At 44.1% G+C, this 25,791-nt stretch overlaps 1 protein-coding gene across 7 annotated transcripts in view; it reads left to right on the top strand.

Annotated features, from left to right (window-relative positions):
* CSMD3 (CUB and Sushi multiple domains 3) overlaps positions 1-25,791 on the top strand; it is a 1,888,113-nt gene that overhangs the window by 1,722,297 nt on the left and 140,025 nt on the right. For all 7 annotated transcript variants that reach the window (XM_077271102.1, XM_077271099.1, XM_077271098.1 and 4 more), the window contains 3 exons: positions 4,674-4,847; positions 16,927-17,112; positions 20,453-20,626. In XM_077271102.1, the coding sequence (XP_077127217.1) occupies positions 4,674-4,847; positions 16,927-17,112; positions 20,453-20,626 (534 nt within the window). The remainder of the gene's footprint in view (positions 1-4,673; positions 4,848-16,926; positions 17,113-20,452; positions 20,627-25,791) is intronic.

The raw sequence follows: 25,791 nt of genomic DNA, 5'->3' as shown, positions 1-25,791 counted from the left end.
TCGTGACAGGGAAGGCCACCAGAAGGACCTTGCCACCAAATCTCTGGTACCAAAAATGCCAGGATGACCTGCCAACGCAGAAGAATGAACCTCAGAGATGACTCTACTGGTCCAATCATCAGGAACAAACAGTTTATCAGGTGGGCAACGATCAGGTCTCTCCGCCTGAAACTCCTGCAAGGCCCGCCGCAGGTCTGGAGAAACGGCTGACAATACCACTCCATCCTTAAGGATACCTGTGGGCTCAGAGTTACCAGGCGAGTCAGGCTCAAAACTCCTAGAAAGGGCATCCGCCTTAACATTCTTAGAACCCGGTAGGTATGACACCACAAAATTAAACCGAGAGAAAAATAATGACCAGCGCGCCTGTCTAGGATTCAGGCGCCTGGCGGTCTCAAGATAAATCAAATTTTTGTGGTCAGTCAATACCACCACCTGATGTCTGGCCCCCTCAAGCCAATGGCGCCACTCCTCAAAAGCCCACTTCATGGCCAAAAGCTCCCGATTCCCAACATCATAATTCCGCTCAGCGGGCGAAAATTTACGGGAAAAGAAGGCACAAGGCCTCATCACGGAGCAGTCAGAACTTTTCTGCGACAACACTGCCCCAGCTCCGATCTCAGAAGCGTCGACCTCAACCTGAAAAGGTAGAGCAACATCAGGCTGACGCAACACAGGGGCAGAGGAAAAACGGCGCTTAAGCTCCCGAAAGGCCTCCACAGCATCAGGGGACCAATCAGCAACATCAGCACCCTTCTTAGTCAAATCGGTCAATGGCTTAGCAATATCCGAAAAACCAGCAATAAATCGACGATAAAAGTTAGCAAAGCCCAAAAATTTCTGAAGACTCTTAAGAGAAGAGGGCTGCGTCCAATCACAAATAGCTTGAACCTTGACAGGATCCATTTCAATGGAAGAGGGGGAAAAAATATATCCCAAAAAGGAAATCCTCTGTACCCCAAAAACACACTTAGAACCCTTCACACACAAAGAATTAGACCGCAAAACCTGAAAAACCCTCCTGACTTGCTGGACATGAGAGTCCCAGTCATCCGAAAAAATCAGAATATCATCCAGATACACAATCATAAATTTATCCAAATAATCGCGAAAAATATCATGCATAAAGGACTGGAAAACTGACGGAGCATTAGAAAGACCAAAAGGCATCACTAAATACTCAAAGTGGCCCTCGGGCGTATTAAATGCGGTTTTCCACTCATCCCCCTGCCTGATTCGCACCAAATTATACGCCCCACGAAGGTCAATCTTAGAGAACCACTTGGCCCCCTTTATGCGAGCAAACAAATCAGTCAGCAACGGCAATGGGTATTGATATTTAACAGTGATTTTATTCAAAAGCCGATAATCAATACATGGTCTCAAAGAGCCGTCTTTTTTTGACACAAAGAAAAAACCGGCTCCTAAGGGAGATGACGATGGACGAATATGTCCCTTTTCCAAGGACTCCTTTATATATTCTCGCATAGCAGCATGTTCAGGCACAGACAGATTAAATAAACGACCCTTTGGGTATTTACTACCCGGGATTAAATCTATGGCACAATCGCACTCTCGGTGCGGAGGTAACGAACCAAGCTTGGATTCTTCAAAGACGTCACGATAGTCAGACAGGAACTCAGGAATTTCAGAGGGAATGGATGATGAAATGGAAACCACAGGTACATCCCCATGAGCCCCCTTACATCCCCAGCTCAACACAGACATAGCTCTCCAGTCGAGGACTGGGTTGTGAGATTGCAGCCAAGGCAATCCTAGCACCAAATCATCATGTAGATTATACAGCACCAGAAAGCGAATAATCTCCTGGTGATCCGGATTAATACGCATAGTTACTTGTGTCCAGTATTGTGGTTTATTATTAGCCAATGGGGTGGAGTCAATCCCCTTCAGAGGAATAGGAGTCTCCAAAGGCTCTAAATCATACCCACAGCGTTTGGCAAAGGACCAATCCATAAGACTCAAAGCGGCGCCAGAGTCGACATAGGCGTCCGTGGTAATAGATGACAAAGAGCAAATCAGGGTCACAGATAGAATAAATTTAGACGGTAAGGTGCAAATGGAAACAGATTTACCAAGCTTTTTAGTGCGCTTAGAGCATGCTGATATAACATGAGTAGAATCACCACAATAGAAACACAACCCATTTTTCCGTCTAAAATTCTGCCGCTCGCTTCGGGACAGAATTCTATCACACTGCATACTCTCTGGCGACTTCTCAGTGGACACCGCCAGATGGTGCACTGGTTTGCGCTCCCGCAAACGCCTATCGATCTGAATAGCCATTGTCATGGACTCATTCAGACCCGCAGGCACAGGGAACCCCACCATAACATCCTTAATGGCATCAGAGAGACCCTCTCTGAAAGTCGCCGCCAGGGCGCACTCATTCCACTGAGTAAGCACAGACCATTTACGGAATCTTTGGCAGTAAATTTCCGCTTCATCTTGCCCCTGAGATAGGGACATCAAAGTTTTTTCTGCCTGAAGCTCCAAATGAGGTTCGTCATAAAGCAACCCCAAGGCCAGAAAAAACGCATCCACATTGAGCAACGCAGGATCCCCTGGTGTCAATGAAAAAGCCCAGTCTTGAGGGTCGCCCCGGAGCAAGGAAATCACAATCCTGACCTGCTGTGCAGGGTCTCCGGCAGAGCGAGATTTCAGAGACAAAAATAATTTGCAATTATTTCGAAAATTCTGAAACCCGGATCTATTCCCCGAGAAAAATTCCGGCAAAGGAATTCTCGGCTCAGATACAGGTGCATGACAAACAAAATCTTGCAAATTTTGTACCTTCGTGGCGAGATTATTCAAACCTGCAGTTACACTCTGAAGATCCATTACAAACAGGTGGACACAGAGCCATTCAAGGGTTAAGAGGAGGTAAGAAGCAGCTAGACAGCAATTAAGGGCTAGGCAGCAAAACTCTGAGGGGAAAAAAAAAAAATTTCCCTTCAACACTTCTTTTTCTCCTGCTTCAGCCCAAACAATTAACACTTTGCGGGCCGGTCAAACTGTCATGATCTCAATGGCAAGAGAACATAGCATAAGCATATATAGGAACTAGCTCTTGGAAGATGGGAACTGAGCCGACCATGAACTAAACCTAACGCACAACTAGCAGTGGCCGGGTAGCATGCCTACGTTGATTCTAGATGCCCAGCCCAGCCGGAGGACTAAATAAAGCTAGCAGAGGAAAATATTAGTCCTAGCTCACCTCTAGAGAAATACCCCGAAAGGAGACAGAGGCCCCCCACATGTATTGGCGGTGAGTTGAGATGAAATAACAAACGTAGTATGAAAATAGGTTTAGCAAATTTGAGGTCCACTTACTACATAGCAGAAGACAGAAAGGACACTTTCATGGTCAGCTGAAAACCCTATCAAAAACACCATCCAGAAATTACTTTAAAACTCTGGCATTAACTCATAACACCAGAGTGGCAATTCCCGTTCACAAGAGCTTTCCAGACACAGTAACGAAACTACAGCTGTGAACTGGAACAAAATGCAAAAACAAACATGGACAAGAGTCCAACTTATCTAGTAGTTGTCTAGGAGCAGGAACAAGCACAGAGAGGCTTCTGATAACATTGTTGACCGGCAAGCAACTAACAGAGCAGCAAGGTTATATAGCGACTCCCACATCTTGATGGGAACAGGTGAACAGAGAAGATGAAGACACCAGTTCAATTCCACCAGTAGCCACCGGGGGAGCCCAGAATCCAAATTCACAACATTTATATACCCTGGTGATTTTGGCCTGATAACATGCACAGAAGTTGACACATCTGTGCATGTTATCACAATTTTCTATCTATATAACTATTTTAGCATGCTGTGATTTACATAGAAAATAATGGTATGAACATGCAGTGGAAAGTCAATAAACCTCCATAAACTAATTCCAAACCCAATATTGAGCCTTCCTCAAGCTCAGTATTGTATTTCGAGATGATTCGTTACTTAAACACTAATTGTGATTAATAGAGAGTCTATATTCTTTTCTTTTTGTTTTGTTTATCATTTTGAATTGATTTGGAGAACTTCCATTTTTCTGGTTTACTATAACATTTTGGATTTTTAGGTAACTATCCGGAAGCTTTTATGTACATCTTTTTCTACCTGTGCTGTTTCAGTTCTATTACATCTATCTATCTAAACATATATAAAGTTATCCCTCTTATTCCTTATAATGATGGCATCTCAAATAGAATTGTTCATCTTAGATAGATAGATAGATAGATAGATAGATAGATAGATTGATTGATAGATAGATGATATATATTGCAGTTATTTTGTAATGTTGCACATGAAAATACGAGAAGCAATTGAATGAAACTAAAAGGAAGAAGATACAGATTAGATATTAGAAATAACTAATTGACAGTTAGGGTGATCAATGAGTGGACCAGGCTGCCACGAGAGTTGGTAAGTTCTCCTTCAATGGAAGTTTTCAAACAGAGGCTGGACAGACATCTGTCGGAGATGGTTTAGTGAATCCTCCTTTGAGCAGGGGGTTGGACCAGATGACCCAGGAGGTCTCTTCTAACTCTAGCATTCTATGATTCTATGATACTATGTTTACAGGTCTGATTTATCTATAACCAATTCACACATTATCTTCATTCTTTGTCCCATAAACATGGCAGCAATTAGCTGTGGTCATCCAGGCAGTCCAATCTATGGAAGAACAAGTGGCAATGGTTTCAATTACAATGATGTTGTGACATTCTCTTGTAACATGGGATATGTTATGCAAGGACCAACGAGAGCTCAATGTCAAGCCAATCGGCAATGGAGTCATCCACCTCCCATCTGTAAAGGTAAGAGATAAATATTTTGCGGTATTTTTTCCCTTTTTTATATATACGTCATCTTTGAAGCACAAGACACTTTAGGTGAACTCTAGAGTTATTTACCGTGCGGTTTCTCTTCTGATGTATTTTGGGTATCTTTTATGGAAGCTTTGCCTCCCGCATTATTTTTTAAACAAAACACTATATATAATATAGTGGTGTTTTTCTAAGTGGAAGTGCCCTGAATAATGGACAAGTGACCTTCTTTAGGCATTTAACAGCTTTGGAGGAATGAAGCAGTTAAAAGAAGTTATTAAAGATAGAACATATGCACAGCAAATCATTGTGACATTACTGTACATATACTGTATTTATTTTTTTATTTATTTCCAGGAGGGTTCCAAGTAAAATTTGTCTGAAAGTCATCATGTGTACATAACTTTATGTAGTTTTTGGAGGATTATTTATGTTTTTCTTAAATAGCTTTGAATAGGGGTGTAGTTTGGGTATCCTTACCGATGGGGGTGTAGTTCGGGAATGGTAAAGTTCAGGTATCCTTATCGAACACCTAGTGTCAATGCATGGTCCCCAAACATGGACTTCACTGGTAAGTCCATGTTACTGTTCAGGTTCGGCAGCCCGAACATAGCTTACTGAAAGACAAGTATTGGCATGACTGGGATTGCCCGGCACACACTGTGTAAAATAAAATAAAAGACTCATGGTCCCCTCTATTTTTGATAACTGACACAGGCAAAACCGACAGCTATGAGCATCATCATGGTTGGTTATTAGAAATAGAGGGGTCCCCATGCCGTTTTTGCTTTAATTATTTAAATAAATAACTGGAAAAGGGCCATGGATATTGACCCTCCCCTGCCTAAAAATAGCAGTCCTCAGTCGACCCAGAAAAGGCACATATATTAGATGCGCTAATTCTGGCACTTTGCCCAACTCTTCCCTCTTTCCCTGGTGCAGTGGCAAGTGGGGTAAAAGTTGTGGGATTGATGTCAGCTGTTTTATGGCCTCTGACATCAAGCCCACAGGTTAGTAATGGAGAGATATCTATCAGACATCCCCATAACTAACCCCGTAGTCAAATGTAATAAAGACAGAGACAGAGTAAAGTCCCTTAATTGAAATAAACACAGTCTCCTTTATTTGAAAAAAAAAACTCCCAGACCCTCTTTCACCCATAAATTTACAAAGAATTAAAATAAAAAAGTGAAGTTCCAAATAAAGGACTTTACTCTGTGTGTGTCTTTTAATTTGAATATACAGGGTTAGTAATGGGGGGGGCGAATAGACTCCTCTCCACTACTAACCCCTGGGCTTGATGTCAGCTTACATTACAAAGCTGACATGGGGGCCAATACTATTACCCCACTTTCCACCCCACCAGGGCAAATAGGAAGAGCCAGGCAAAGTTCCAGAATTGACATCTAATCCACTTTTTCTGAGGCACTTTTTCTCCGATAATCCATTGATGGCTATGTCCCACGACAATCGGGATGGTTTGGACAGCAGTGACATCAGTGATGCGACCGCTCTCCACACCAGCTGGCTCACACTGAGCAGAGCGTGAGAAGCTCTGCTTGTGACTGGCGGTGACATCATTAAGGTTACCATCGGTCACAGGCAGAGCTTCTCACGCTGTGCTCAGTGTGTTCCAGATGGCATGGAGAGTATTGGCATCACTGATGTGACTGCTCTCCAAACCATCACGATCATAGTGGATAATTGTCAGGGAGAGACTAGGTGAGCGAGAGCTAATAACCCGGGCCCCTGCAGTTTCCCTCAGACTAGGGAAATCCTGACTGACCCTCTACCTGGAGCTTACACTGATGGTGTGCATGTCCAGGCCTCGAACCTCACCCTGTCTCCTGAGCTCAGCCCTAGGCTGAAACCTTCGCCCACCACCCAGTGAAGATGTTATTCACCAATACCCACAGTTAGCACAGACAAGGATAAAGGAAAATATACACCATGCCGCAGTCACTCAGGGATACACTATAAATGTGCAGGGCAAAATAAATACAAATATAGGAAGGAGTAAATAAGACAAAGAAAAATACACCACCAGCAACGAATCTCCAACCACCAGCTCTCCTCACCAGACCGAGATAACAACGCACAAGACAGAAGCTATAAACGGTGACGCCCAAAGATCAGGAGAACTATTTAAAGGCAATGGGAATGGCCCAGCTTCCAATCCAAGGATTAGGTAAATTAACCCCGGAACAGCTAGATAAAATCTAGCAGACGCCAATGAGCAAATAGTGGTCAAAAGCGGAATTACCGCTGTCTGTTGGACGACCTGGTCTGAACAGCTTCCGACATGACAGTACCCCGCCTTCTACGAGGGACCCCAGGGCCCTCACGGCTAATAGGACCCGGCTTGTCCGGATGACGGCGGTGAAACAACCTGAGCAGCCGGTCAGCATGAACGTCAGAGGCTGGTACCCAGGACCTCTCCTCAGGCCCATAACCGCGCCAGTGTACCAAGTACTGTAAAGTGCGACGCACTACACGAGAGTCAACCACCTTGGAGACTTCAAACTCCAAATTACCATCCACCAAGACTGGAGGTGGCATAGGTGCCGCGTCCACAGAACCCACCACCTTCTTTAGAAGAGACCTGTGGAACACGTTGTGTATCTTATACACCGTAGGGAGCTCTAATCGGTACCCCACTGGGTTAATGACGGCGGTGACCCTAAATGGACCAATAAACTGTGGACCCAATTTATGGGATGGTATTTTGAGTCTTATGTTTTTTGTGGATAACCACACCCAGTCATCCATACTCAGGTCCGGACCTGGCACATGCCTACTGTCAGCCACACGTTTGTACCTAGCACCCACACTCAACAGGCGCTGTTTAACTCTCCTCCAGACTGATGACAATTGTGTTCCTAACTGGTCCTCCTCCGGAACGCCGGAAGAGCCCCTCCCCAAAATTGAGGATGTAGCCCGTAAACACAAAAAAACGGAGACTCCCCAGACGACTCCTGGCGGTGATAATTGATGGCAAACTCAGCTAAAGGAAGAAAGTTAGACCACTCCTCCTGGTTATCAGAGACAAAGCAGCGTAAGTACTGTTCCAAATTTTGGTTCATACGCTCAGTCTGACCATTTGACTGAGGATGAAACACCGAAGAATGAGATAACTTGATTCCCAGCCGTGAGCAAAACGCTCTCCAAAACTTTGCCACAAACTGAGACCCCCTATCAGACATGATGTCAGATGGAACCCCATGAAGTCTGACCACCTCCTGCACAAATACTTGAGCCAGAGTCTTAGCGTTAGGCAACGCAGGCAAAGACACAAAGTGCAACATTTTAGAAAACCGATCAACAATCACCAAGATGACCGTGTTTCCAGCTGATGAGGGCAAATCAGTGATGAAATCCATGGAGATTTCCGTCCATGGCTTACTAGGTACCTCAAGAGGAAGTAGTTTGCCAACAGGATGGGAGTGAGGCGTCTTAGCCCTAGCGCACGTGGTACAAGCTGACACGTATGAGACGACGTCATGTCGGATCTTGGGCCACCAAAACCGACGTGACACCAACTCCAAGGTACCTCTAACCCCTGGGTGACCAGCCAGGACAGCATCATGATGCTCCGCCAAAACCTTTAGGCGGAGATGAAGCGGTACAAAAGATTTGTTGATGGGAAGCTCAGATGGTACCTCCTCCTGAGCCTCGGCAATCTCAGCCTCAACCTCGGTAGTGAGAGCTGAAACCACAACACCCTTTTGGAGGATGGGTACTGGATCTTCCCGAGGTTCTCCCCCCGGAAAACACCTGGACAGAGCATCCGCCTTAGTGTTTTTAGACCCCGGTCTGTAAGTGACCACAAAATTGAACCGCGTGAAAAACAATGCCCTGCGAGCCTGCCTGGGGGACAGACACTTGGCAGACTCCAAACACAGCAGATTCTTATGATCGGTAATAACAGTTACCTGATGTACCGACCCCTCCAAGAAGTGTCGCCATTCCTCAAAGGCCAACTTAATTGCCAACAACTCCCTGTTGCCTATATCGTAGTTACGTTCGGCGGACGACAGTTTCTTGGAGAAATAGGCGCACGGACGTAAACCACTCAAAGATGAGCCTTGAGACAGTACCACCCCCACACCTACCTCAGACGCATCGACCTCCACAACAAAGGGTTTAGATACATCTGGCTGCACAAGAATGGGGGCTGAAACAAAACTGTTCTTAAGAAATTCAAATGCGCACACAGCAGCCTCAGGCCAAACGGAGAAATTGGTACCCTTTTTAGTCATGTCATTTAGCGGTTTAGCAATGATGGAAAAATCCTTGATAAATTTCCTATAGCAGTTAAAAGACCCAAGGAACCACTGAAGTGCTTTCAGGTTAACAGGACGTTCCCTACGCAGCACCGCCTGCACCTTAGCGGCGTCCATTTTAAAACCAGAAGCAGACACAATATAACCCAAGAAAGGCAACTCTTGAACAGAAAATACACATTTTTCAAGTTTAGCATACAGCTTATTCTCTCTGAGAAGCTGTAACACCTGCCTGACATGATCTACATGAGTATCACGGTCGCAAGAATATATGAGAATGTCATCTAGGTACACGATAACGAATTTCCCCAAAACATGCGAGAACACATCATTGATGAAATGTTGGAACACTGCAGGTGCGTTAGTCAACCCAAACGGCATCACCAAATTTTCAAAATGACCCTCAGGGGTATTAAAAGCCATCTTCCACTCATCACCTTGACGGACTCTTATGAGGTTGTACGCCCGCCTGAGGTCAAGCTTGGTAAACCACTTAGCACCTGCCACCTGGTTGAACAAATCTGGTATCAGAGGCATAGGGTATAGATCACGAACCGTAATGTGGTTCAACTCCCTGAAATCCAAACACGGGCGTAATCCGCCATCTTTCTTCTTCACGAAGAAGAACCCTGCTGCCACCGGCGAGGATGACGGCCTGATGTGCCCTTTGCTCAAGCTTTCAGCAATGTAATCTTTTAACGCTTGTCTCTTCGGACCGGAGATGTTAAACATCCTTGCTTTAGGCAATTTGGCCCCTGGTTTAAACCTGATAGAACAGTCATAAGGACGATGTGGCGGCAACTCTGAACAACCCTTCTCAGAGAACACATCCACAAAATCCCAAAGTGACTCCGGAACGCTTGAAGTCACCGCAGCCACACATGTGGCCAGGCAATTCTCCTGGCAGAACTCGCTCCACCGAACTATGTCCTGAGTCCTCCAGTCAATTACCGGGTTGTGCATAGACAACCAAGGAAAACCCAAAACCACCTGAGCAGGAAGATTCCTGAGCACCTTACATGTAACTCAGCCACAAATTCAGTAATCTCCCCCTGAGAGAGAGGAGCAGCATTGATGGTGACCACGCGGATAGGATGAGACAGTTTTTCAATCCTAAAACCTGCTGTGCGCGCAAACTCCTCATCAATGAGATTTGTGGCTGAACCACTATCCACAAAAACAGTAATTGGCAGCTCACTGCCAGCAACAAAAACCTTAGCAGGGAGCATGCACTGAGAAACCACCATGGAGGATATACATAAGCTCAGACTGGTCTCTTCCACACAATCTGAGCTTAGAAGTTTTCCGCCGTTGCGTTTTTCTTAGGCAGCAGAGGACAGATGTTAATAAAATGACCCGTTTTACCACAGTAAAATCAGGCTCCCTGCTTCCTGAGCTCAGGGACTGGACGCTTCACATGTGACACACCTGCGATTTGCATAGGCTCCGTGGGCTCACCTGCAGCAACCTCACGTGAACCTAAACCCTCTCCCATAGGCGGTGTCACATGCTCCCCCTGACGCAAACGGCAATCAATGCGGACAACCAGACTCATGGCGGAATCTAGAGAAGCAGGAGTCTCGTACATCAGAAGGGCTTTTTTAACCCTTCCAGAACTCCCATGTATAAACTGACTCCGCAATGCTGGATCATTCCATTGTGTATCGATCTCCCAGTGACGAAATTCAGAACAGTAATCCTCTGCAACTCGCTCCCCCTGGTGAGTAGAGCGTATCTTAGATTCTGCTAGAGCCATTCTGTCAGGTTCATCGTAGATTTTCCCAAGACAGGAAAAAAAACTCTCCACAGAGTCAAATGCAGCAGAATCAGATGGCAAAGAAAATGCCCATGCTTGGGGATCCCCACTCAACAATGACAACACCAGGCCCACACGCTGATCCTCATTACCCGAAGATATCGGGTGCATACGGAAATATAGTTTGCAAGCTTCACGAAAAGAAACAAATTTACTGCGTTCCACAGCAAATTTTTCAGGCAAAGGAAATTTAGGCTCAGCAACTCTTCCTGTCGCTCCAGCTTGCACATTAGACACTGCTAGTCCCTGTTGCTGTACTGCCCCCCTCATCTCCATGACCTGTAGGGACAGTGACTCCAACTGGCGGGTTATGGAAGTCATGGGATCCATGACAAAACACAAAAAAGAAAAGAAACCCCTTTTTTTGTGTTGTTGGGCCGATTATAATGTCAGAGAGAGACTAGGTAAGCGAGAGCTAATAACCCGGGCCCCTGCAGTTTCCCTCAGACTAGGGAAATCCTGACTGACCCTCTACCTGGAGTTTACACTGATGGTGTGCATGTCCAGGCCTCGAACCTCACCCTGTCTCCTGAGCTCAGCCCTAGGCTGAAACCTCCGCCCACCACCCAGTGAAGATGTTATTTACCAATACCCACAGTTAGCACAGACAAGGATAAAGGAAAATATACACCATGCCGCAGTCACTCAGGAATATACTATACATGTGCAGGGCAAAATAAATACAAATATAGGAAGGAGTAAATCAGACAAAGGAAAATACACCACCAGCAACGAATCTCCAACCACCAGCTCTCCTCACCAGACCGAGATAACAACGCACAAGACAGAAGCTATAATCGGCGATGCCCAAAGATCAGGAGAACTATTTAAAGGCAATGGGAATGGCCCAGCTTCCAATCCGATGATTAGGTAAATTAACCCCGGAACAGCTAGATAAAATCTAGCAGACGCCAATGAGCAAATAGTGGTCAAAAGCGGAATTACAGCTGTCTATCGGACGACCTGGTCTGAACAGCGTCCGACATGACAATAATTGCCATTAATGGATTATCGGTGGAAAGGTGAGCATAACTTTGCTTTATTATTTTTTATTATTTTTTTAATAAATGGGTAAAGGATGGTCAGGGAGTTTTTATTTCAATTAAATAAGTCTGTGTTTGTATTTCAATTAAAGAACTTTGTCTCTGTCTTTATACCATTTGACTATGGGGTTACTAATGCGGGCTAATAGACACTTCTCCAATACTAACCCCTGGGCTTGCTGTCAGCTGACATTACAAAGCTTACATCATCCCCAAACATATTACCCCACTTGCCACCATCACATGGCAAGTGGAATAAGCCAGGCAAAGTGCCAGAATTGGTGCATCTAATAGATGCACCTTTTCTTGGGTGGCTATGGGCTGCTATTTAAGATGAGTAGGGACAATATCCATGACCCCTTCCCAGTCTAAAAATACCAGCCCCCACTGTCTGCCTTAGCATGGCTGGTTGTTAAAAAATGGGGAGGACCCCATGCCTACTTTTAACCTATTTATTTCAATAATTAAAAAAAAAATTGCTTTTGGACCACTCTTTTTGATAACCAGCCAAGATAAAGCTGACAGCTGGGAACTGCAGCCTGCAGCTGTGGGTTTTGAATGCACTGGGTAGCAAGAATAGAGGGAACCTCATGCCATTTTTTATATTTTATTTATTTATTGCATAGACACTAGCTGGTGAATACTCTCATCACCGTACGCCTGTTCTTGCTGATATCTGCGAGATCAGACGTATGATGATGAGAGTTGCCTGTGACCTGTGGTAACCATTTTCCCACAGGCTACAGCTGCTAACTTACACGCACATGCTGTCATCTGTGTGACAGCGTGGGGACCACAGTGCTCTGACCAGCGGTAACAAGCTTAATGCCAATCAGAGCTGGTGTTCCAGCGCTGTCACACAGGTAACAGCATGGGAAATGGTGGATTTTCAGGCCCCCAATTCATTTGAATGGGGTGCAGCTTCGAGTTTGAGTTCTGGTACTATTCTGGTAACTGAACCAAACTTTTTTTAAATGTTTGGCCAAACCCAACAGACCTGAACATCATAGATCCGCCCATCACTAGCCTTGAAGAGTTTTTGAAGTGTTTGTACCTGAAGTTTTGTTTTTAAGCCTTCTATTTTGATTGTGCTTAGTTTGGAGCAGATTCCATAGTTAGCTACTTCAGAAAAAATTCTATTTACTTTTTTTCACCAAATATTTTTCAAAATCCAAAAAGGTAAAAACACCTAAAACACTGAACAAATAAACAGCAAAGTGGTTTAACAATTTTAATAAAAAGGAGGAGTCTTTCAAATGGTTTTTAAGCAATTTCTGTGTTATTCTTCTTTTTTTGGTTTAGAGCCTTCACAAGAACTCTGTGCCCACACACTCACGTAAACAGCTGCATTCCATATTAATTAAATTTCATAAATACTTCAGATTGTGAGACATTTAGTAACTGATCAATGAGTCTGGGTTTGGTGAAAGCCAAGAGGTTACTGGTTGGACTGCATTGTGCCAGCTGTAAAGTTTAGTGAATAGAGGGAATAATGCCATGGAATTGTTGTTAAATAAGTTCACCTAGACCGTTTAGTTCCAGGAGAGGGGAAGCTTAATGCTTCAGAACCCTAGGACATTTTTCAAGTTTCTAACTTTTGTGGGAACAGTTTGGAGAAGGCCCTTTTCTGTCCCCATGACTTTGCTCCAGTGCACAAAGAAAAGCCCATGAAACATGCTTGGGGTAGTTTGATGTTGAAGAACATGACTGGTTACACAGAGCCCGGACCTAAACCCCATTCAACACCTTTTGGTCAAGCTAGAATGGAGATTGTGAGCCCAACTCTTTTCTCCATTAGTGTCTGATAATGCAAATGCTCTTCTGGATGATTAGGCAAAAATTCTCCAAGGCACACCACAAAATCTTGTAAATAGTCTTAGCAGAAGGTAGGAAAGAGGAGCCAACTCTGTATTAATGCTTATGAATTTAGAATGGGATGCCATAAAAGTAGGTGACCCAGTTGTTATGTCAACCTAATGTGCGTCAAAGGCATCTGTCGAAAAATCCTCCTGATGTACAATATACGTCCGTCTCACAATGCAAATGTAGTGTGTATGGACACTAATATAACACCTAATATTTTTGCCACATTTGTCACCTCTGTTCTTTATATTTTATGATTGTTACTTACTAGACCAGTCATAACCACTTAATCAATGACAAGTTTCTACAGCACGTTTACTTCTTATTTGACAAAGTGTTTCTATCTTTCTGGAGTGTATTTCCCTGGACTCCGGTAAAATATTATCAATCAGTATTCTATAAATCTCAAAAGCAATTAAGGAAGCAGAACAGAGCAGGGTTCCAAGATAACCTTGTGAATGCATCTGTGTCATGCAGAGGTTAGCAATAAATTTCAGCCTAGATATTGAAATTAAAGCATAGTTATGGAGTCAAGTGAGATGTACGTGGGCTGTGAATTGTGAAACTGGCCTTCTTTTGCCCATTGAACTCTCTTCGCCTTCGTAGAAGCAATATTTTTACCTCCCTCAACTTAGAACTAGGTCAGCCAGATTTATCGCTATAGAATTGGTGTCTATAATTAATTTTATTGCTGTATTACTTGTGAGAGGAGACGAGAAGCAAATGGTGGTTGGGTCCATTCAAATATGAAATTTGCATTACAAAAACATTCGGTCTTACATCTGTTGGCATTCCATGCTTTGGCAATTGCTGATATAGAAGAACATTGAGGGGGAAGCACACAAGTGATGCCCCGTGACATGCCCTTACCTTACTACTACAAAAGACATATCCCGGTTGACATTTTCTTCATTGCTAGGTTAACATCTCACCTCTGTCTTGTCCCATAGAAGGGACAACAAATGTCTGCATCCTACAGCCATTAAATACAGCATGGGAGGGTGAGGGGGATCACAGCAGAAGTCTTGCTGCAAACAGCTTCGGTTGTGAGCCAAGAGCTGGATATTATCATAACTTTATGTATTTTTGATAATATATTGTGGTCTTATTATTATTGCTAGATTTTTCTCAGAAACTCATACATTTTTTTTTTAAAATGACTTCCAATCAGAGGAATAGCTAGAAATGTAAGGGTTGGTAGGAATTTTCCCCAGGCAGGAGGCCCCTAAGCAATTCTGCATTGGCCAGAGAATTTAGAGTTTATCTGTCAGATGATCTCTGCCTACCAACCCACTAATAGTACTGGGTAAATGACTTAAAAACCAGTGGCAAGAAACCTTCTTGGCTTCATAGAATTAAGTTTGTAGATCAAACCCTCCTCAATCCCTCTCACCTTTCATTGGAAATTACATTGGAATCTCTTGAATGCGTCACACATTTGGGAGCAGTGAATTCCCAATATATCACTTTGGCCATTGCCCACAGCCAGAAAAGTCAGTACCCGCATCCTATCTCCAGAAGGAACATCCCATACCAAGGGTTTTCATCATTTCTTGAGTTCTTAAGAGCCTATAGCCTAGGAATACACAAAATAGGGATGACAGAAAATAAAGTTTTGGGCTCATACAATTGTCCAGCCATTATTATTTAAAATACACACACAGACACAAAACTAAAAAAACAAAAGTACAAAAAGCTACATGAGCCAGTTACCGAGACAATATCTGTGCATGAAGTGCATTGAATTTGCGGAATAAGGCTGCATTCACAAATCGAGCTCTGAAGAAAAATGTACAAAGGGCAGTAATAGTAAAAGGGGCAGATCAGTGAATGTCTGTCTAAGAGGATGTGATTATTTCTGACCCTCTATAAACTGTTGAATGTTGGGAATTACCCAGAATTTCCAGGTTACCTAAAACGGGTAAACGAAGAGTGAGAAGTATTGGACAGAATAGTGAGAGGATCAGATTATGGACGATGTTAATTTAAAGGATGTCTGTCACACACGAAATGCATTTTAAATAAGCTATACCACTATTTAGAGATCTGAAAACCATACCTGTTTACTGGTAAAGCGCCTGAGAAAATAACTTTTAATTAGTATGTAAATTAAGGAGTTTTGATGCACCAAGAGCTTGGTGGACCATTATGGCACCTCACATTTCATTTTCAGGGCTTTCCTACTTCTGAATAACAGTGCTGGCATCCCATAAAGCCATATTCCTTCTGGTTGACAGTTCTCGCTCCCCGGAGTGAATGCTGCCTAAAGTCAGCCGATGTGTGTGCTCGCGCACTGACACTGCCTGTGCCCTGTCTCCTGTCTGCTGATGTCGCTTGCTAAACTTCCATGTGAACTTCTGTAGCCAGGAGGAGCCATGGAGGAGGAAGTGCCAGGCAACTTTTTTTCATGCAGCCAAGCAAAGGCAGTGTCAGTGCACAATCACACATACCAGCTGACTTTAGGCAGCACTCACTCTGGGAAGCGAGAGCTGTCAATCAGAAGCAGGGAAAATTCCCAACTTGAAAAATGAGGAGGCGTAACATTTAAGCAAGCTCCCTGCCATGTCAAGGGTATAGAAAATCTCCCTCAATTTTACAAGTGATATTTTCAGGCACCGTAACGGTAACAGGTACAGTGCCATAACGATTTTCATTGGGGGTGACAATCTTCCTTTAAATAAACGGCTAGGGCAACAATGTGAATCTTTGCCCCAGTTGAAGGAAAACCTAATTATGACTCTGATGGATGCTTTAAAAGAAAAGTAAACATAAGAAAAAAAACTAAAAATGTTTATTTTAGAACATTTGATAGTATTATGGTTTCGTGGAAATTTTGTAGATTCCGATGATGGATAATATTAATTTAGCTTCTTTGGAAAAGGAAAGTCCTACTCTGTTCAAGGCTGAGCCCCCTGTACTATAGGCCCCATAGGAGATAATATCTGTCATTATGCTTCAAATTACATATTATATACATATATCTGTGCATATCAGTACTGTACAATACATAAATTACTTTCCCAGCTGCTATTGCTTGCTGATAATGTCTTACATTTTCCATGCAGTTGTCAACTGTACCGATCCTGGGATTCCAGAAAATTCCATCCGCGAAAGTAAAATTGAGCACGGAAACTTCACCTACGGAACGGTGGTGTTTTATGACTGCAATCCAGGATATTATTTGTTTGGATCATCTGTGCTAGTCTGTCAGCCAAATGGGCAGTGGGACAAGTCGCTTCCAGAATGTATCAGTAAGTGAAACTCTGCCGCTCATTAAAAAAAAAGATAATTAATTAGATTAAACTATTTTAGGTAAAGTTGAGGAACTTAACTGCTAATCATGAATTCAACTTACTGGCTTCTAAAGGGAATGTGTAATAAAAAAAATGACCTACTTTTTGAATTAAGCTACTACTGGGGTATTCTTTCCTCATACGTCCTGTTATTTTAGTAAATGTACATGTACATTAGCAGCAATAGACTGACTCTGATCCTATCTTATATTGAAGCATCTAATGAGCATGTGCAAAAGTCATTATGAAGGGAGAAGGGAGAGTAGGGTCAGCTGTGACATCACCTATTGTATTTGGTGCATCCTGTTATAATGTTATCAGCTGTGTTTAAGGTTGCAGTAAAGGAAATAATTATTTGATCCCTTACAATGTGATTTTCTGGATTTTATTTTTGATATTCTATCTCTCAATGTTAAAATTAAAATTGTAGACTGTTCATGGGCAAACTTACAAAATCAGCAAGGGATCATAATAATAATACTTCTGAAAAGTGTTCTTTAAAGAACAGAAAGTATAAGTATAAAAGAGCCTTATTGACCAGTGGAAAAATGGCACGATCTCTATATACTGTATTTTTTAAAATACTGCTTGTATTATGAAAACTAAGAAACCATGCAATTTTGATTTAAAAAACGACACAAAAAACATATTTAAAGAATATGTCACTTTCTGAATATACATTCCCTTTAAGGAATTCAGAGTCTGAAGTGTATACTATATTGTTTGGTTGCATCAACAGAAAAGAAGTGGAGAATGATCTAAATACATTGCATTGCTTGTGTGCTACTGTTCCTCAGCCTATTTTGAAGTTCAGAGTTGCAGTTCCAATTCTTTAAACTTCAGAGCTGAAATCTGTCAGCTTCCCTTATTGACTTAGGCTCTGCACAGAACATGCATTGGTAATTTTATTCCCCTTTGACTGTTAAGGAATGCTGGGATTGCTGAAGGTGCTGATATCTTTACTAAATTATAGTAATTTAACTAATCTATTATACATGTGACTAGAGATGAAAAAAGGTAGTGCTGGTGAATTTCAACATGTCCTTTCCTTTTCTGCCCTGGGTAGATAAACAGTTGTCAATGGTGTCTGATGGGAGCTTCCTCTCACTCTTTAGAGCACATGCAGGGCAGTAGTAGTTCACAGAAACCTAACAATCCAAATCCTCAGGGCCCCCAAAAATTGAAGTTATCTAAACATATAAGACTCTATCACGTACTATTTCTTTGACACCAAATAACGTCACACCGAATTAGGCCTTAAACACAGGACAACATATGGAGCACTTCTTGGTTTGTATTACAAAGCTACAGTCACTCGTGTGCTCCTCTGTAATGCCTTTATGGACACTGCATTTTATAGTAGAAGTACTGCCTCCAAAGAAGGAAAGTCTACGAATTACACGATAGGTCAATGTGGCACTGCATAAATCAGATAAATACCCCCAAGGTCTATATCTGAAAGAAAAAGGCAAAAAAAGCAGCGCCCCATAGTGTAAACATTTCAGGTAAATGTAGTGACTCTGACAGTAAGTAGAAGTTCTCACTAGGGATGAGCAGACTCATAGAAGTTTGCGGTTGTCGGATTCGACCTTAGTCCAAAGTTCGACTTTTGTCCAAAGTTCGATTCAGGTACCAAATCTTTACCCAAATTCAAACTTGAACATGAACCCCATAGAAATCATTGGGGTCTTAAATTTGGAGCTGGAAAATCTCTCTCTCCTCCACAAACTCCCAAACTGTAAAGTGAACATCCAGGAGAAGTCAGTATTCAGAGTTCAGCACCAGACATTAGGTTTCCGGAATGAACCCCTAAGTTCACAGTTTGGGTTCGCTCATCTGCACTACTCACCTTAGCAAGATGTGATTTACAATAGTCCCAACTCTTTCCAGGAATTTGTAAAGAGTGGACCAGCTGCTGCTCCTCCTTGTGCCAGTAATGTATGATGGCAACCCCAATGAGTAATGCAGTAGACTGCATCTGGGTTTCCACCTTCAGTAGGTGTATGAACCCAAAAATGATGCACCACAGAGCGCACGGTGACTCCATCAGCACCACTATTATCACTGGCCCATTAGCGCATACTCCAAAACTTGTCTTGTGGGGTATTTGAACTTAAGCCCCGATGGGACCACTGAATGTAGCAAAGTGTAAAAGCACCTTTACATGGAATCTGTGAGCTTCCTATATCCAGAAAGCCACAAAATAGGGAGCAGAGTGTGCCGGCAAGCTCCCTTTGGCTTCTCCATACCAGCTCTGCTTGATATACAGGGTTTTAGCAATGTGCAACTAGAGAAAGATCTGTCAATCAAGTCATGCTCAGAGAGAAGAAGCTGTTGAGAGCTGCCAAGCAGACACTTCTCCCCATCTATTTTTAAGCTTTGTTTTGATTTAAATTTCCCAAAATGTAGTTGTAATCAAGGGCCCTGTCTTTATTTCATCCTATTCTTGATTTGGACTAAGCTGAAAGTTTGTCAAAATTACCTCCATCTATGCTGTTGTTATATTTGGCATATGAAGGTCTGTTCATGGAGAATACAGGTTTTCCTTCCAGAGATCTTGCTTATATTTGGTGTATGACCATCTGTATATGGAGGGTACAGGTTCTCCTTCCAGAGATCTTGCTTATATTTGGTGAATGAAGGTCTGTTCATGGAGGGTTCAGGTTCTACTTACAGAGTTCTTGATTATATTTGGTGTATGAAGGTCTGTTCATGGAGGGTACAGGTTCTCCATCCAGAGATTTTGCTTATATTTGGTGTATGCAGGTCTGATCATGGAGAGTACAGGTTCTACTTCGAGAGATCTTGCTTATATTTGGTATATGAAGGTCTGTTCATGGAGGGTACAGGTTCTATTTCCAGAGATCTTGCTCATATTTGGTGTATGAAGGTCTGTTTATGGAGGATACAGGTTCTACTTCCAGAGATCTTGCTTATATTTGGTGTAAGAAGGTCTGTTCATGGAGGGTACAGGTTCTACTTCCAGAGATCTTGCTTATATTTGGTGTATGAAGGTCTGTTCATTCAGGGTTGAGGTTATATTTCCAGAGATCTTGCTAGTCTAAGGAGTATGGGAATATTATTTTGGGCACAATAAGTAATGACTTTCATAGATTTTGCTTGGAAAGGGAGATCATTTTGAGAATTCAAGATGAAAAGTGCACAGACCTGAACTTTATTCTATTTATCCAAAATCCATAGCATGACAAAAGCCTCCATGTAATAAAGAAACTATAATCCTTTGGAGCTTTTTAAAGATGCAACATACTGGAATTAAGCTTGTCATCTCTGTTTACAGTGATTGACTGTGGTCATCCCGGAGTTCCTCCAAATGCAATTATTTCTGGTGAGAAGTTTACATTTGGATCTACTGTTCATTATTCCTGCACTGGAAGAAGAACGTTAATAGGTCATTCTACAAGGACCTGTCAGTTAAATGGGCAATGGAGTGCATCTTTACCTCACTGCTCAGGTAAGCAGAGAAGATAGAAAATAAAGGAATTTCCTACATGATATATTCTGTGTATGTGAACTTACGTTATAAGGAATGAAGAAAATCTGTATTTGGCAATATATATTTTCTACTAAAATTGTTGGTTTGCTGAAAGTCCATGTTCATAATATAGGATTAAAGGTAATCTGTTAACATGTTTTTGCTGCTCCATCTTAATGGTATGTTTGTGACCTGTTCGATCAAGCAGTGGCACTCCATTTAGCAGAGGCGGGTATGTTTGTGATCTGTTCGATCAAGCAGTGGCGCTCCATTTAGCAGAGGTCTGTATGTTTGTGACCTGTACGATCTTGCAGTGTCGCTCCATTTAGCAGAGGCGGGTATGTTTGTGACCTGTGCGATCACGCAGTGGTGCTCCATTTAGTGAGGCGGGTAGGTTTGCGACCTGTGCGATCACACAGTGGCACTCCATTTAGCAGAGGCGGGTATGTTTGTGACCTGTACGATCATGCAGTGGTGCGTTATTTAGCAGAGGCAGGTAGGTTTGTGACCTGTACAATCATGCAGTGGTGCGTTATTTAGCAGAGGCGGGTATGTTTGTGACCTGTACGATCTTGCAGTGGCGCTCCATTTGCAGAGGCGGGTATGTTTGTGACCTGTATGATTACGCAGTGGCGCGTTATTTAGCAGAGGCGGGTTTGTTTGTGACCTGTACGATTACGCAGTGGCGCGTTATTTAGCAGAGGCGGGTATGTTTGTGACCTGTACGATCATGCAGTGGTGCGTTATTTAGCAGAGGCAGGTAGGTTTGTGACCTGTACAATCATGCAGTGGTGCGTTATTTAGCAGAGGCGGGTATGTTTGTGACCTGTACGATCTTGCACTGGCGCTCCATTTGCAGAGGCGGGTATGTTTGTGACCTGTATGATTACGCAGTGGCGCGTTATTTAGCAGAGGCGGGTTTGTTTGTGACCTGTACGATTACGCAGTGGCGCGTTATTTAGCAGAGGCGGGTTTGTTTGTGACCTGTGCGATCACGCAATGGCGCTCCATTTATCAGAGGCGGGTATGTTTGTGACCTGTGCGATCACGCAATGGCACTCCATTTATCAGAGGCGGGTATGTTTGTGACCTGTACGATCACGCAATGGCGCTCCATTTAGCAGAGGCGGGTATGTTTGTGACCTGTACGATCATGCAGTGGCGCTCCATTTATCAGAGGCGGGTATGTTTGTGACCTGTACGATCACGCAATGGCGCTCCATTTATCAGAGGCGGGTATGTTTGTGACCTGTACGATCACACAATGGCGCTCCATTTATCAGAGGCGGGTATGTTTGTGACCTGTACGATCACACAATGGCGCTCCATTTATCAGAGGCGGGTATGTTTGTGACCTGTACGATCACACAATGGCGCTCCATTTATCAGAGGCGGGTATGTTTGTGACCTGTACGATCTTGCAGTGTCGCTCCATTTAGCAGAGGCGGGTATGTTTGTGACCTGTGCGATCACGCAGTGGTGCTCCATTTAGTGAGGCGGGTAGGTTTGCGACCTGTGCGATCACACAGTGGCACTCCATTTAGCAGAGGCAGGTATGTTTGTGACCTGTACGATCATGCAGTGGTGCGTTATTTAGCAGAGGCAGGTAGGTTTGTGACCTGTACAATCATGCAGTGGTGCTCCATTTAGCAGAGGCGGGTATGTTTGTGACCTGTACTATCATGCAATGTTGCGCCGTTTAGCAGAGGCGGGTATGTTTGTGACCTGTACGATCTTGCAGTGGCGCTCCATTTGCAGAGGCGGGTATGTTTGTGACCTGTATGATTACGCAGTGGCGCGTTATTTAGCAAAGGCGGGTTTGTTTGTGACCTGTACGATTACGCAGTGGCGCGTTATTTAGCAGAGGCGGGTTTGTTTGTGACCTGTGCGATCACGCAATGGCGCTCCATTTATCAGAGGCGGGTATGTTTGTGACCTGTGCGATCACGCAATGGCACTCCATTTATCAGAGGCGGGTATGTTTGTGACCTGTACGATCACGCAATGGCGCTCCATTTAGCAGAGGCGGGTATGTTTGTGACCTGTACGATCATGCAGTGGCGCTCCATTTATCAGAGGCGGGTATGTTTGTGACCTGTACGATCACGCAATGGCGCTCCATTTATCAGAGGCGGGTATGTTTGTGACCTGTACGATCACACAATGGCGCTCCATTTATCAGAGGCTGGTATGTTTGTGACCTGCAGGATCACACAATGGCGCTCCATTTATCAGAGGCGGGTATGTTTGTGACCTGTACGATCACGCAATGGCGCTCCATTTAGCAGAGGCGGGTATGTTTGTTACCTGTACGATCATGCAGTGGCGCTCCATTTATCAGAGACAGGTATGTTTGTGACCTGTGTAATCATGCAGTGGCGCGTTATTTAGCAGAGGCGGGTTTGTTTGTGACCTGTACAATTACACAGTGGCGCGTTATTTAGCAGAGGCGGGTATGTTTGTGACCTGTATGATTATGCAGTGGCACTCCATTTAGCAGAGGCGGGTATGCTTGTGACCTGTGCGATCACGCAATGGCGCTCCATTTATCAGAGGCGGGTATGCTTGTGACCTGTGCGATCATGCAATGGCGCTCCATTTATCATAGGCGGGTATGTTTGTGACATGTATGATCACGCAATGGCGCTCTATTTATCAGAGAGGGGTATGTTTGTGACCTGTGCAATCACGCAGTGGCGCATTATTTAGCAGAGGCGAGTATGTTTGTGACCTGTACAATTACGCAGTGGCGCGTTATTTATCAGAGGCGGGTTTGTTTGTGACCTGTACGATTACGCAGTGGCGCGTTATTTAGCAGAGGCGGGTTTGTTTGTGACCTGTGCGATCACGCAATGGCGCTCCATTTATCAGAGGCGGGTATGTTTGTGACCTGTGCGATCACGCAATGGCACCCCATTTATCAGAGGCGGGTATGTTTGTGACCTGTACGATCACGCAATGGCGCTCCATTTAGCAGAGGCGGGTATGTTTGTGACCTGTACGATCATGCAGTGGCGCTCCATTTATCAGAGGCGGGTATGTTTGTGACCTGTACGATCACGCAATGGCGCTCCATTTATCAGAGGCGGGTATGTTTGTGACCTGTGCAATCACGCAGTGGCGCGTTATTTAGCAGAGGCGGGTTTGTTTGTGACCTGTGCGATCACGCAGTGGCGCTCCATTTATCAGAGGCGGGTATGTTTGTGACCTGTGCGATCACGCAATGGCACTCCATTTATCAGAGGCGGGTATGTTTGTGACCTGTACGATCACGCAATGGCGCTCCATTTAGCAGAGGCGGGTATGTTTGTGACCTGTACGATCATGCAGTGGCGCTCCATTTATCAGAGGCGGGTATGTTTGTGACCTGTACGATCACGCAATGGCGCTCCATTTATCAGAGGCGGGTATGTTTGTGACCTGTACGATCACACAATGGCGCTCCATTTATCAGAGGCGGGTATGTTTGTGACCTGTACGATCACGCAATGGCGCTCCATTTAGCAGAGGCGGGTATGTTTGTTACCTGTACGATCATGCAGTGGCGCTCCATTTATCAGAGACAGGTATGTTTGTGACCTGTGCAATCATGCAGTGGCGCGTTATTTAGCAGAGGCGGGTTTGTTTGTGACCTGTACAATTACACAATGGCGCGTTATTTAGCAGAGGCGGGTATGTTTGTGACCTGTATGATTATGCAGTGGCACTCCATTTAGCAGAGGCGGGTATGCTTGTGACCTGTGCGATCACGCAATGGCGCTCCATTTATCAGAGGCGGGTATGCTTGTGACCTGTGCGATCATGCAATGGCGCTCCATTTATCAGAGGCGGGTATGTTTGTGACATGTATGATCACGCAATGGCGCTCTATTTATCAGAGAGGGGTATGTTTGTGACCTGTGCAATCACGCAGTGGCGCATTATTTAGCAGAGGCAAGTATGTTTGTGACCTGTACAATTACGCAGTGGCGCGTTATTTAGCAGAGGCTGGTATGTTTGTGACCTATGCGATCATGCAGTGGCGCTCCATTTAGCAGAGGCGGGTATGCTTGTGACCTGTGCGATCACGCAATGGCGCTCCATTTATCAGAGGCGGGTATGTTTGTGACCTGTGCGATCACGCAATGGCACTCCATTTATCAGAGGCGGGTATGTTTGTGACCTGTACGATCACACAATGGCGCTCCATTTAGCAGAGGCGGGTATGTTTGTGACCTGTACGATCATGCAGTGGCGCTCCATTTATCAGAGGCGGGTATGTTTGTGACCTGTACGATCACGCAATGGCGCTCCATTTATCAGAGGCGGGTATGTTTGTGACCTGTACGATCACACAATGGCGCTCCATTTATCAGAGGCTGGTATGTTTGTGACCTGCACGATCACACAATGGCGCTCCATTTATCAGAGGCGGGTATGTTTGTGACCTGTACGATCACGCAATGACGCTCCATTTAGCAGAGGCGGGTATGTTTGTTACCTGTACGATCATGCAGTGGCGCTCCATTTATCAGAGACAGGTATGTTTGTGACCTGTGCAATCATGCAGTGGCGCATTATTTAGCAGAGGCGGGTTTGTTTGTGACCTGTACAATTACACAGTGGCGCGTTATTTAGCAGAGGCAGGTATGTTTGTGACCTGTATGATTATGCAGTGGCACTCCATTTAGCAGAGGCGGGTATGCTTGTGACCTGTGCGATCACGCAATGGCGCTCCATTTATCAGAGGCGGGTATGCTTGTGACCTGTGCGATCATGCAATGGCGCTCCATTTATCAGAGGCGGGTATGTTTGTGACATGTATGATCACGCAATGGCGCTCTATTTATCAGAGAGGGGTATGTTTGTGACCTGTGCAATCACGCAGTGGCACATTATTTAGCAGAGGCGAGTATGTTTGTGACCTGTACAATTACGCAGTGGCGCGTTATTTAGCAGAGGCTGGTATGTTTGTGACCTATGCGATCATGCAGTGGCGCTCCATTTAGCAGAGGCGGGTATGCTTGTGACCTGTGCGATCACGCAATGGCGCTCCATTTATCAGAGGCGGGTATGTTTGTGACCTGTGCGATCACGCAATGGCACTCCATTTATCAGAGGCGGGTATGTTTGTGACCTATACGATCACGCAATGGCACTCCATT

The sequence above is a fragment of the Ranitomeya variabilis genome, chromosome 6 (assembly GCF_051348905.1).
Source record: "Ranitomeya variabilis isolate aRanVar5 chromosome 6, aRanVar5.hap1, whole genome shotgun sequence".
Classification (NCBI taxonomy): domain Eukaryota; kingdom Metazoa; phylum Chordata; class Amphibia; order Anura; family Dendrobatidae; genus Ranitomeya; species Ranitomeya variabilis.
This window is presented reverse-complemented; position numbering and strand designations above follow the sequence as displayed.